Source organism: Amia ocellicauda, chromosome 14, assembly GCF_036373705.1.
Source record: "Amia ocellicauda isolate fAmiCal2 chromosome 14, fAmiCal2.hap1, whole genome shotgun sequence".
NCBI lineage: Eukaryota > Metazoa > Chordata > Actinopteri > Amiiformes > Amiidae > Amia > Amia ocellicauda.
Window position 1 is genome coordinate 26760421 of NC_089863.1, and position 15066 is coordinate 26775486.

The 15066-nt window shown below is 40.8% G+C and overlaps 1 protein-coding gene across 4 annotated transcripts in view; it reads right to left on the reverse strand.

Annotated features, from left to right (window-relative positions):
* Positions 1 to 15066, reverse strand: part of LOC136767576 (NLR family CARD domain-containing protein 3) — a 152182-nt gene that overhangs the window by 84936 nt on the left and 52180 nt on the right. For all 4 annotated transcript variants that reach the window (XM_066721454.1, XM_066721455.1, XM_066721456.1 and 1 more), the window contains 3 exons: positions 10575 to 10688; positions 5484 to 5808; positions 4400 to 4487 (listed from right to left, as the gene is read on the reverse strand). In XM_066721454.1, coding sequence (XP_066577551.1) covers positions 4400 to 4487; positions 5484 to 5808; positions 10575 to 10688 — 527 coding nt within the window. The remainder of the gene's footprint in view (positions 1 to 4399; positions 4488 to 5483; positions 5809 to 10574; positions 10689 to 15066) is intronic.

Here is a 15066-nt window from a genome sequence, read left to right on the forward strand (position 1 = left end):
CTCTGTAGGCACGGTTGAGGAGGAACACAGTAGGGAAGGGGAATGTGTGTGATAGGGGTTTCAGGGGACACCAAGAGCCAAAACAAAGAACGGACATACATAAACCGAAATAAAACCTAGCTCCTCTTTGATTCTAACTAAAACACAGACACGGATCCCTCTCTAAACATATAACAAAGATAAATATGTGGCAATAGGGGCATTGTCAGTCTTTATTACAGTCTCCTTGAGTCGACCACACCACCCTCTCTACGATCAGAGGAGATGAAAACCAGATGAAAACCCCAAGATTCCCCACAACAAGTATGCTTCAATTAAATGAATAAAAACAGAGTAGACGTACTGTAAAATTATACCTATACACTGTACATTTTACATTTTTAAAAGTTAAAACCATACAATAAAAACTATAGTTAATACTTAGCGTAAAATACCAATTGAACCCCAGTTTAGTCTTGTCAGTAAAAGGTGAACTTTCCGGTTCTCAGGTCTCTAAGAAAGAAGCTGAGAAAGAACAACTATCACAGTGTAAAATTGGTGAAAAAAAAAGGTGAAAACAAGTTAATCAAAGCAAAACCCCACAAACGTGTTACCGAAGAATTACTGACAATAAGAAAATTTGGAAAAGTTAAATAGAATAATGAATACCACACCATACATACAAATGAACAGACTAAATTAATACACCAAGTGAAACTTCCCCAAAGACAGCTATCCCAACTCAACTATTAGGCACAGCTACACCCATATGTAAAATTAACTTTGACTTTAAAGTTGATTACTTCGCTTCCGTCCAATCCGTTACTGAAACAGCTCACATACAATCTTGCTTTCAACACAACACAGGATCTATTACTACTGCTAGTATCCAGCTCTTATGTATAGAGGCAATGTGCAAATAGCAATTATATCAGTAAAATGGTAAAATAAATTAAAACAGTAAAACACATTATATGGGAGAAACAGTCAGTGCGCTCAATACCGTCTCAACACTGGCCAATAGCACACACTTCGACTCACGCCGTCCTTAGCTTAGTGATATGTGCAGATTAAAAACTCCTGCTGCATCCCTTCCATTGGATTCTCTGTGCATCTGGGGCCGGCTGCACAAAAGCTCTTAAATGCTTTTAAGACCATTTTGGTCTTAGACCTCTATTTAAGCCCAAAATAAATAGGTCTGTTGCACAAAACAAAATAAAATCAGTTTGGTCTTAAATGTAAGTCATTTGTTAAGCCTTCCCTACACCAGGCTTAAATGGGGAAAGGTATCTCTTGCTATAGAAACTGACATGAAACCAACATGGCAGCACATATATGCCAGGTAATGTTGAATTATTAAATTAAAGGGTATTTCATTGAGAGAGGATATTTAAGGACAGGCAAAAGCCTTCTCATATAAATAATTCAGAAATAACACAGGAGAATGCAAAAGCTCTAAGAAAATGTTTCAATACTTAATCACATACAAAGTAATGGAAGTTTGACTAATAATAGTTGCAACTAATTTGACATTGAAATGTTCCATTTTATTTATAAAAACTTACATTTAGGTGAACTATTACAATACACATTCAAATCTATTATCTAGTATCTATTATAAATAATGTCAAATGTATTAACAACCAACAACTCTTAATAACTACAATAATATTTTTCTCCTTCCCCTTTTAACTCGAATTGCCATTTTTAACTTTTACATATTGCTTTCTAGATCAAGTTTTTCCCTTTACAACAAGCGTTCAATAAAATTCAATAAATGCAAGTCTATTACAAATGTTGCTTTTATTGAATTTTATTGAAATTTCCCAGTTTCTGCATATATAGTCTATGCTTCGTATAAAACATATATATTTCATAATTCTTATATTGATTATATTGTTTATTTCTCTTTCCATTTATTTTAATTTCATCTATGTTCAGGGTATCTGGACATGTATGTTTTACATGCCTCTTGGTGAGAAGACCTCTTCTAAAACAGTTGAGCTCTCCAGACATTTCTCATTATTAGATGTTACTAAGTAGCTCCGTGTGTAGAAATTACTTATTTAATACAGTTTCTCTTTTCTTTATTTATTTTTCTTTATTTCTTTATTTATTTATTTATTTATTTTTCTTTCTCCCTAAGGGACCTGCTTTATTTTTCATTCTTTATATATGTCGTTATTTCTTATTATTTTAACAAGATGTTCCTAATACAATCTGTTTGGGGAAAATGACTTGTGCCTCTACCCACAGCCCCCACCTCTTCTGCATAGCGCGATCCGCTCTAAAGGGGACCTGTCACATCGCCTCGGATGTAAACAGGGCCTGTTCTCAAACTGTAAACAGACCCCTGTTCTCAAACTCAACATCAATAAATACCCTGAAACTCGGTCCTCCGGTTGTGCTCTGTCAACCCCGACCACAAATATACGAATTCTTCACTGACCCGAGGTTACAAAAGGCGTAGACATCTCCTCACCACCCCCCTCTAGCTCAAAAAGCTCCAGACCGATATAACCCTTGTCCATTTGAAAACGGTAACCCCTTTGGCCCTGTTGAAGAGACAGCCTCGCAGCTCTCGCTTAGGTAAAAATATCTATGTTACTAAATAATCAGGAGGGCTTAAATAGAGCTCTGTTGGCGCTTCACTCGTATAGAGAAAGAGCTATTTTACTAAAAAATCTGTCTGGCTTAAATACAACTCTTTTGGAGGGTTTGAAAAACAGTTGAAGACCCCACCACCCTGTACATTCCTTCGGTGCCCTGTCAATGCCTCCCACAAATATGCTAATTATTCATTGACGCTATACATGCCCCCTAGGAAGGGGCCCTCGAAGTTGAACTCAAGTTCAAGGTCAAAGGTCAAATCCCCCGCAGCGCCCCTTCCAAAACAGTACCCTATATAACTACTCACATATTATGTGACGCATTTATATATTTTTAATATAACAAGTGTTTCAACTATTATATCAGATGAGTTTCTCACTCTGTTTAGGTTTGCAGAAACTGTCACAGTAACTAGAGGGTTAAAAAAAGCAAAAGCAGGAAGTGTTCACCCCCTTCAATGTGCTTATTAAACGCAGACGTCAGCTCTCATACTGAGGTAAAAACAAGTTGCTGAGCACACTGTCACTTTTAAAGAAACCCTGCTGCAGTTGCACAGAATCGTCAGGATGACACGGCATGGTTTCCCTGCTCGTTTCTATAAAAACGTAGTATACACTTTCTATTATTGATTGTACTGTATTTAAACTTAAGTAAAACTAAGTAATTTTAAAAAACAATTTAAAATTACATTGACAGTACACACTACGAGGTTGATGGCATTTGTGTTTTGCGTTATTTCATTTAAAGCTTATGATTAGTTGCTCAACTATGGCAAGTTTTTCATCTGCGGTGAAATTTATCTTTATTTACTTTACAAGCAGCCATTCTTTTATGTTCTTCACAAAAATAATAAGACCAGACTTTGTTGCTTAGCAGCAACAGGTAAGTCAGGGCTAACGTAGGACCTGCAAGGTTTTGTTTCGTGCAACAGTCTGATCACGAGGTCTTACGTAAGTCCAATTTCACAGGACTTAGACTAAGGCTAAGACTTAAAGTAAGACCTTTTAAGTGCAACCGGCCCCTGCACCCCACCTGACTACCTTCACACCCGGTTCACGGATCCGGTGACTGGTCTGCACATTCATTTAAAGGGTCCCACCCACTACTATCACAAACACTGATAGACACACAGCAGCCAAGTCACAGTCCAGAATCCAAAGTCTAAAGTTCGGTAGCCAAGGTTCATTATCTTTGTTGTAGTAACTCTGGATTCTCTCTCTCACACTCCAAAACACCCTCTCTGCTTTTACCCTAAGATACTTTGTGCCCTTCCAGTGGAGAAACCATCTCTTTATAGTGAGATGGGGTGATGAGCTGATTGCAGTCAGCTGTAACTTCTGCCCTGCAGTCTTTCAATCCAGTGCGCCTGAGTATTGAGGCGCCGGAAGTGTGTTGCCCTGTAGGCTGTCTAGTGGAGTCTTGTACAGGAAGTCTGTTTGTCGGAGTGGCTAGGGCGGTCCCGGGTGCCGGCAAATAGTGTCTTTGCTGGACCACACCTCGTAATGTGTTACTATATATATCCCTATATACGTATATGCATATGTACACTACATGGCCAAAAGTATGTGGACACCTCGCTTTGTGCACGAGGGCATTGTCATGCTGAAACAGGAAGGTCATTCCAAAACTGTTGCCACAAAGTTGGAACATCATCTAGAATGTAATTGTATGTTTAAACGTTAAGATATCCCTTCAGTGGAATTAAGGGGCCTAGCCCGAACCATGAAAAATAGCCCCAGATCATTATTCCTCCTCCACCAAACTTTACACTTGGCACTATGCATTCGGGCATTGTCTCAGTGACACTCACCTATTACGGGCATCTCTGTGTTCAGGAATCCTGCTGGGTGGAAATCCTCAGGATGATCTGACAGCACAGCCACAGCTTTCCTCACAGCCTGGACAGAGACAGCAGGGCTTTTATAATGTCTGGCTATGTGACCTAAACAGTATCTAAAGGACACGAATGCTATGTTCATATTCCAGTGATGAAGTAGAGTTCATTAACTGTATTGATAAACACACTGCAAAAATTAAACCTAAAGTTAATCTTAATATTAATATTGTTAGTCTGAAGCAAATATATCTACTTTCTATGAGTCTCATTATATAATGCACTCAAATATAGTTTCAGTCCCACTAAAGTCTGGATGTTTTTGGCGATCTGTAATTCTTGAATTAGAATTGGTTACTATCACTTAAGATATAGACAGGATCTATATGCAAATTAATCTACTATTAACTCAGACACAGTGAACATATACAATAATTCTCATTAAAGTCGAATATAAAAAGGGGATAATATTCTAATACATTATATTACTTATAAAAATGTAAGTTTAGCTTATTTTTCATAATATGCTCTTTGATAATAAATGGGCAGCCCCTAGGCCCAGGTGTATCCCCTAGCCTGGCAGACAGGCAGGTTAAATCCAGGGCACAAACACACAGAGACAAGGAGAGGAATTTGGCTTCAAATTTACTCCAGAATTGAATTTCTGCTTTTTGTTAACATCAATGGTATGACATTACCATAATGCTACAGCAAGGACATTTTAGGTGTGTGTGCGGAGGGGTTTCTTTCTATCATCTTTCATCACATGATTTATATTCACGGTAGGACTGGCACAGCACTAGATAAGCCCACTAGGCCAAAAGACCGGGTCTCCCAACATGGGAGGTTTATCACTGTACTGATTTCATAGAGTGGTTATGTCACATGTAAGGAGCTCATGTACCAAATGGATAGTCCTAATAAATACTGTAATGGGAGTCAGACAGAAATTCCCAACCAGCAGAATTAAACATTAAATCGACACACCTTTAGACAGAAACAATAAATACTCAGAGGAGTTCTGATCTCCTATTGCAGGTGAGTGACTGGAGCTGCCTACCTGATCCACATCAGTGTCATGGCCGTTGTGCTCCTGCACGGCACACAGGCTGCAGATCCAGCTCTGGTCAGTCTGACAGAACACCTCCAGAGCTCGGCGGTGCTGCTGGCACAGTCTGTGCTCCAGGTCTCCAGTCGTGTCCTCCAGTCTGTGTGTCTGCAGGGCTGGCACTGTGTAGTGCTGCCGGACGTGAGTTTCACAGTAGGACGCAGCGCAGGTCAGACAGGATTTCACAGCTCTGCTCTTCCTCCCAGTGCACAGATCACAGGCCACGTCTCTAGGCCTGGCGTAGCTGTGAGCCGGCATTTCCTCATCGCTGAGTGAACTGAAGATATCAGGAAAGACAGTCATCTGTCAGTAACATAACTGTATTGGGGCACAACGATAGCTTGGTTCCCAGATATCTGAAAAATAAAGCACTGCCCTAAGGGGGAGGGGTTAAGTCTGTTTCCATGGAACCTCATACAAAACATGTTTCTATCCCAGCGGCCTATATGCCCATGTGTGTGTCACACAAACAGCCCCTTCTTGTTTCCTGTTTCTATATATGGTGACGCACACACCAGAATTTTCTGTTTGCCGAAGGACAGAACTCAAAAGAGACTTTACAGCTTTTGGGCATTGCCTACAACCTATCGTTATCTTTCAAGTTGAAAACACAAGGAGAAGGGGTTCCCATATAACCAATCCGTCACAAGGGTGGAGGGCAGCGGACTGGTAAGGAAGCCTGCCGTGAGGCAACACCTGCTAAAGGGGCCTCAACTTGAACCAGCTCAGGATAGAGGCTGCAGGAGCCCCTCGGGGCCACATCCAGGCTGCCCAGCAGCAAGGACAACAGTAATGCTCTACTGGGAACAGTAATGCAGAGAGGGGAGGGCCAGCTGTGCCTATACCGTCACAGACAATAGTATGTTACAACAAACAAGCTATATCAAACAAGGCACCCTTTGGAAAGCGCCTTTCCCTGTTTCCACACTCCATAGGACAAATAACCAGTCAGAGCGCCAACTGTCCTTAGTGAGAAGGGAGGAGGATTGAAAGCCATCAACTGTACCAGCCTGTTCTCATGGAAGGGAGATATCACCTTCGGGAGGAATGCAGGGTTAGGTCTGAGCGTAACCCTGGACCCATCCCCAACAAAAAGTACACATGAGGGGTGTAGAGACAGACAACATAACATTACATTCATATTAAGTACACAAACAACACAATTGAACTATATAACCTATCATTTTTAAATTTGAAGACTCCAGCCCAGAGTTCTAATGAATCGAGTCAGTTACTCGATTTTTTGATGACTCGACACAAGTCATCGACATCAATTGGCTCGACTCGATTTGAGTCCCTGCAAGAAAAGACTCGACTCAACTCAGTGCTCAAAATACATGACTCGAAGCGAGTAAAAACACAAAAGTCTGCATCTGACTCGAGTCATTGTCTTCATGATAAATTAAAACAAAAATGCCCCTTCTGTATATGCAGTCATCTTGTTGCATTAACAGAACAGGCTTCTACAGTGATTGGCAAGACCGTTGCTAATTAAACACTTTTCTAGCCTATGGCTGTCATGTCTGTGCCTCATACTGCTCCCGTCCACCTCCAGAGATCACAGTCTCCCGAGTTTTAGTTCAGTTTTCTCCTTGATTGTCAGTTCATCGCCACATAGTTAGTTTAGGGCTGTCACTAATGACTATTTTGGTAATCTAGTATTATGTCGATTATTCTGACGATGATGATCGAGTTATTCAGATACAAAGTTTGCATAAACAGCTTTTTTTAAATGCTTAATTTCAACATTCTTCTTGTTTTTCAATGATCATAACGCTGTAGTGGGAAAATGTATTTTCTTATTTTCTGTATATTATTTCAATATTATTAATTGTTTCAGTTTTGTCTATGAAGCAATCATTAGTTTGTATTTAGCCCTTCGTGGGAACCACTTTAATTATTAGTTTACATGCAAGAATACTGCAGAAATCTACCGAAGTCATGTTACCCTGCCTTCACCTCAAGGTTACTTGTATCTTGGATTGTATACAAAACAACTGTCTTCAAGTCACTCTGCCTCTGCTTAAGGTTCACTGTTTCTTGAATATATAGGCCTACAGCTACTGTCTTTTGAATACCTGATCAACAACTGCTTCAGAGTGCATGGGGTAAACTGAACTCATACAGGTGGATTGAACTGGATTTGCAGTAACCTGTTCTCTATCAAATATACAAAGGGGCTTCTTCCAGCTCACATCTCTAGTTCTTTTCTTCACTTGTGAGAGGAGAGCTCCGTGTTAAGTTGTATTTATTGTTTTGTATAATAAACTTGTTACTTCTTCATCGGTGTATCCTGGGATTTACACAAACCACTACGACATCAGTAGCAGCAGCCAGAATCAAGCTATGGTGGTGTTATGCTTAGTTTTTTTGTTTTTTTGTGTGCGTTTGTGTGTGTGTGTGTGTTTGTGTGATTTGTCAGGTTAGATTGGCAAAGAAACATATTGATACACACACACACATTTTATGTAATGTTACGTTAAATTGACCCCCCAAGAATAGTTGCCTGGCTCCACAGGCGCAGTGGACAGGCGTGTCCCTCCTCCTCGATATGAATGCAGACGAGCTTTCAGCCCCGCTCGAGAGCAACATGCCCCCAACTACTCGACAACTACACACCTCCCATACCCCCCGCACAACCCCCACCCCACAAACCATGGACTCGAAATTCATGTCGCACACACATTAACAGACACACAGAGATTCTGATACACAAACAGTCACACTACTGATACAAACACATAGTCTGCACTTGTTAGCTATTAAAACTAGGAAGTAGGACTTGTATTTTATATGAACTGCATTTACATTTAAAAGTGCATGTTTGTGTTTGTTCAATCTGTCCTGTGTATATATAGCCGTGTGTGATACAGCATATCAGACTGAAATATACAGTCGCAGCCTATATGAAGCTGATTGTAACTAACTGGCAGAACTTTCATAAGAACTAATACATTTATAAAAAACCCAACAACACTCTGGGATCCATAATCTACTTAAAGTGTTTTAAAAATGTCAGTGTTTTTCCTTGATAACCTCCACACAAACTTAATAAATGACAGTAAGTGTCACTAAATATATTAACCACACATGGATAACATTGTGTGCAGTATCAATTTGTAGTTTTTTGTTTGGGATTCTTTGCCTTGTCCTGACAGCATTGTCAGTGGATCAGGTAGTGATTGTATTAATCGCTACTTTTCAAGAATACTCTGCCTGTCATTTGTCAAATCTGTGTTGGTTTCACAACAGGAAATCAGGGGGGTCACGATACTATCATTACTGTATTACACACAGTTACCGGTAATTAGGGTTTACATCTAATATAATTAAAATGATTGCCTCTTTATGCGATTGATCACGTCTTCCTGCACCCCTCCCCCCAACACCGGAGAAAACACTGTTGATCAGCGCCCCTTAACTTCAAGTTGAGAAACACCCCTGCTTGGCACTAACCAATGTGTCAACGTCAGGGACCAGTTTTTAAGTAGTTGCGATTTTCATTGTCGTTCAGATGCCTGTATGTGAGCCGAGAGCGCAGTTTGGTCTTGTTGGGGTTCATTATGGAGAATGCCTGCTCACAAAGATATGTAGTCCTGAACATGCAAAGGATATTTGAGGACAACATCTCCAAGATCATGTTGGCTAGCGATGTCGACTTAATCAAAGCTGCAAATCTCAGCCTGGCGGGGTTTTTTCTTTCATGATCGAAAGTCTGGTCTGGTGCAGCTGCACACACTCACATCAGGCTACGTGCACTTAGTGGACAAAATAGGAACTACACACGTCGTCTTCATTATTGTATTTGTAGAACTTTTACCTTTTTTTTCCTGGATCTCTCAAATCACCGTTCTGGCCTGACTGGACCCCTCGGTGGGCCGTATGTTTGACACCCCTGATCTAGAGATTTCATTACCATTATCTAATAAACATCTTATTGATTCACTGCCATCATGTGGATTCCTTACAAAATCGATTTTGACATACTGATTAAATGTAACCAGTTTTTAACATTGTAACAATGTAACAATTTTGCTTTTTAAATACTGATAATTCTATGCACAGGATGACATTTTAAAACAAGATAAAATTTGAAAATGCTGCTCTGTAACTGTCAGGTTTCACATATCTGATTTAAAATACCAACAACATGTTCAGTATTGTGCATATAGTTCTTGAAGAATTTGAAGATGTAAGTTAATTAATAGTCTTAACTATATTCTTTTATAGTTTTGTATGTCACTTATTTGGATCTTAGTAACACAGTAATGCATTATACATAACTTCTTATGGGAAAATATGTTTTGCTGTTTCGCATTGGCTCTATATTCATGGAATTCATTAACAGGGCTAATCCCTGTAATAATAATAATAATAATAATAATAATAATAATAATAATAATAATAATAATAATAATTGGATAACTGCAAATTTCCAATCAAATATTGCATGCTTCTTTAATTGGAATGTTGACTTATTAGTGTTGAGTATTAGTGTTATTTCAATACTTGCATATCTGACAAAGTTAGATCCAAGAATCAATCAGACAAGTTATTTGGAGGAACTGTGCTGTTACCCATTCTGCTGAGCAGCCCCTTCCAACACTGCCATGCTTTCCCTTATGGCACAGCAGTACAGATAAGCACACTAGAAGTATACTGCAGTACACACAACACATATTTACAGTATACTTCAGTACTCCTACGGTGGACTTTACTGAACTTTTATTTCATTAGGACTCAGGCACATTCATGGTGATATAATTGATTTTAAATCATATCACCAATCAAGACAAGAACAGTGTAGTGCTGGAGATTTATATATCAGGTCACTGTTAAAAAAGGGGACATTGTCAGAGCATCATGAGTACCACTCTTTCACAAAGTGCCACAGGATCATCAGTGACAACACTGTTATTCTGAGTCTTTTATACAAATCCTGAAGCCACACACAGAGCAACAATGCAACACGAGGCACCCAGAACACACTCCCATTGCTCAGCGCTGGTAGATATGGATGTACAATATAAACTGTAACCTCACCTTGGGTCGGGGGGGAAGGGGTCTTCTCTGAAGTGAACTGGATTGTGCATTGAGTCCTCACTCCTCATGGACAGACAGCTGGGCACCGGTGACTCTGCTCTCTGCAGTGGGACCCTGTGAACACACATGGACACAGGCCTTCATTTAACCTCTGTCTACACAGCTGGACAATCGGTTCAAATCAGAGGATAACAATGCAGAGCCTCAATAATACAGCAAGCCCACCGTGATGACAATGTGAAGCACTGCTGCTGTAAACCAGCCTGGCCACTTCAATCTGGCACTTAAAGCACAACATTGGGCTCTCCTGACACTCTCACATCATTACAGACATACAGGACCATTTACATTTCTGATATGGCTTAAAAAAGCTGAACAACAGCTTACCTAGGAATACATTCTCATTTAACTAAATACACAGCAAATTAAAGCAGTTTTAAGGCTATTTTTTAATCTGTCCATATAAATAAAACACAGACTTACATCATGATCAATCTGGTGTTTTTGAAAAAGAAAGGTTGTGTTATTAAACATGCACATGTGACGGGGCTCACAGTACAGAGATGAGTCTGTTACAGTCATGACATCCTCTCCAGGCCTAATAGGGCATTCAACCCCCATGGCAGAGGGGGGTTTTGGCACAGCTGACCTGTAGCTTTTTTGGGACTGGCTGTGTGGATGAGACACTCAGCAGTGTCCCGGGATGCCTGTTTCAGTCCAAGAGGGAGTCTGACTGCACACACAACACACATTACATTTAAATTTCTCCCTTCAAATCCCATGTTTCTGCCATCCTCCTCTTCTGAAATCCAGCACTAGTGTTTAGATGTCACACAGACATAACCACACACCCATAGGTCAAATACTCTAATGTCTATGTCAGGGGTTTTCAGGGTGGAGTTCCACCTGCCCTGCGGGTTTTTGTTCCAACCAAGGTCTTAATTGCTTAATTGAATCCTTAATTGACCTAAAAAAGCAATAAAGCATTCAATTAAGTAATTAAGACCTAGGCTGGAACAAAAACTAGCAGAGCAGGGGGTACTCCAGGACTGGTTTGAAAACCCCCGGTCCATGTGGATTAGAAGTTTTAAGGGGATTTCACACCGGACACCTCCTTGTGTGCCTGTGGCAGGGCAGGGGTTAATGGTCCCTCCCTGCCTGCTCATGGACTGCAGGTGGTTGGGGTTGATTGACACTAATTGATCGATCAACCCCAGCCACCTGCTATAAAAGCAGGCCTCAGCTGCAGAGTAGGAGACAGAGCTTGGGGGAGCAAGCAAGGTTTGTTTGTGCGTGCATGTGGTTTTAGTTTGGGTCTTGTTATTGTTGCTCAGTGAAGACCAGAGGGGTGTACTACGAAGCGAGATTAACCTACTCAGATTTAACTCGGGTTTATCAAGGAAAGTCAGGGTTGACGAACTCTGATTGCCTAAACTGGTGTTAAACGGTACTGCGATGGTGATCGCTTAGTTGATTCGGTGTTAACTTAACTGGAGTTTGTGCGCATTCACGTAAAAGGGGCGTGTTGGGAAGCACAGGCTGAGTTTCTGCATAATGGCTCGTGCTCTGTATTTTTCCCCGGAATAATGCATGCTGATAATGTCAGGATTTGAGCAGTTTAAAGAAAGGTTAATGGCTAATTCTAACACATTGGCAGCCAACAAAGCCAGGGAGGCTTGTTGGCAGCGCATTGCCAAAAGAGTAAATTCGTAAGATCGGTATTCTTGTCCTTTGTTCTCTCTCCTGTCTTATGGACTCTTACTTGTAATGACTGAGATGTAAGGACACGTAAAATAGTGTATCTAAATATGTGCAAACAATTTTGAATTCAATTATAGCCTACACATGGGTTACATCTTTGAAATTGACCCGTTACTCACTGTTAATGAATTAAGATCTACTCCCTAAAGCACCCAGGCTGTAGGGCTCCCTGTATGAACTCAATGCTATTGTGTTCAGAATAACTTCATTCTAACAATCATTTGAGCTGCAACCTCAGTGGAAAGCGCAACTGGCAACAAGTCCAGATGAAATATAAAAATATTCTATCAAGTGGTGTGTATTAATACTTCTCATCAATAATACACAGTACAGATGTGGTGTGTAGCCTACACTTATAATAGCCTATCCATGTGTTCACAGCAAGCAGAAAAAAGGCCGACCTAGTGAAAACTGGAGGAGGGCCACCGCCTGCTACATTTTCACAGGCAGAGGAGTTGGCACTGGCGAAAAATAGAGGAAGGCCCAGAATGGAGGGGGTCGAGGGGGGCAGTCAGTTCTGACCCTGGTGGCAGCTTGATGCCCACCCTTTATGTACAGGGTAATATCATACAATTATTTGGGAAATCACAACAATTTTATATGTAGTTCACATGCCTGTCTTGCCTTCACATGCCTGTACAGTTCAGCGGGATACTATTGATCTGCTCCAGCCAACAGCATGGCCCTCATCTGACTCTCGGGTAGAGGCAAGTGTGGAAATAATTGAGGAGTTTAGTGGATTTATCAATGCTGATATGTTGACACAATTTAATAGCTTTTCTCTTAAATTGTTTTTCAGGAGGACTTCGGTGAGGAGACCATGTCAGCCGTGTCTGACACACACATCCAGGTTGACCCATTCAATCACTTGTACTTTCATGTCTATTTAACGGTAACTAACATAGGCTAATACTAGGCTATGCATGGCAAATTGCATGAATCATGCACTAACCCATGCCACCTAGCCTCCAGACTGGTCACCATTAAATGGTGATCGCATGTCACCTGACAAAGGAATTCAGGCCATTTTAACATGCTACCATTGTAAGAAAATCCCCACCTAATGTGTCTTTAATTGTTTTGAATATCAGTAGACGTTTTGAGGACAAATAATGCAGGCTAGCCTACATTTCAGATCAAATACGATCTGATCAAATACCTGAACGTTGATGCTGTGAAATGACTTCCTATTCACATAATCCCCCTCATGATCTCCCAGGGGCTCTAATGGGGATATGCGTACAGTCAATCGCACCAATCACCCTCGGCACTCCTATGAAAAAAATGTGTTCTGTATATAGGCCCAGCCTATGCATATTAAAAATAGACCAAGTACTGTTATATTGCGAATTACCTGCAATCGCATAAAAAGCCTCTTTGATCTTTAGCACGCTTAAACGGCAAGGGAACATAACAAATGCATCCAGCAGTTTAGAGAGAGCAAGTGCCACCTTGCGAACATGCACGGCAGACAGTATTCCTGCTCAGATGTGCAGCATCACCGATGGGATACATGAAGTGTCCGCTGGCAAAATACTGCACAGCAAAACGCACTGTCTGTTCAACAGTGAGGGCATCACTCCGGCGAGTGGCATTGAGACGTCTGGCCCTAGAAGCCGGCAAAGACACTGAATTCCCTCAGATGAGAATCAATATCTTTCATAGAGAACATCATCGGGATGAGCTAGAGGAGTTGCACGGTCTCTAAACACCCTCGCCCTGCGGACTAAGCCTCTCACAACCCGTGCGCCGATGTCGATTGGGTCTTCCAAATGTCCCAGCATTTTTCCCGACAAGATTGAGGGCAGAGAGGCGGTGCTTATATAGGGTAACATCTAGATAACCACACAGATACCCTGCTCGGAGCAGTTTAGAGATGCCGCGTATATTGCCATGACAACATACATAAAACATAAAACTGATCCACCTTCCGTGGTGCGGGTTAAACGACCTCACAAAGTTACTCCTGAACTTACCTGGATAAGCCAGTTACCTCGCTTCGTAGTACACCCCTCAGGGCCCCGTTCCTCGTAGCTGGTTTAACTAATTCAGACTAATCAGACATTAGCTAGTGATGAGGAAACAAAGCTTTCTGAAGCAGTGAACCATTTGAAGCTCTTGTACCGAAAAAAGGGTCACTGCTTCAAACTGCTTGAGACATGCTCTCCATAGTGATCTGCTGGTGAGTACGTGGTATTGCAACTATGGATTTAGTCGAAAAGCAAGCCAATATACAAATGAACCCATCAGTATCTGTGATCTGGAGTTCAGTAAAGGTCATGTGAACATCATGTGTCGATGTGTACATGTCCACAAATATGTGTCATAAATCTTGCTTTGTCACCAAGGTGTATGTAACATTATGTAATAGTTTAGCTCTGTGATCATTATAGAGACTCAAGACCGGATGTTGTATAGAAGGCAGTCATATTTACGTGATGATTGTCGCAAGTCATACTAAGTAGCAAAGTCAAATGCGATTACCTATAAGTGTCGTCTACATTTCATATAGCGTAGATATAGTCAACATTGATATGAATTTTCTATTCATACATCTAGGGATGTGGTTGTGTAATGATCCAAGTGATGCAGATATAGAGTTAAGCCTACATTGTGTTTATATAAGATAAGCACACTAGAAGTATACTGCAGTACACACAACACATATTTACAGTATACTTCAGTACTCTTACGGTGGACTTTACTGAACTTTTATTTAATTAGGACTCGG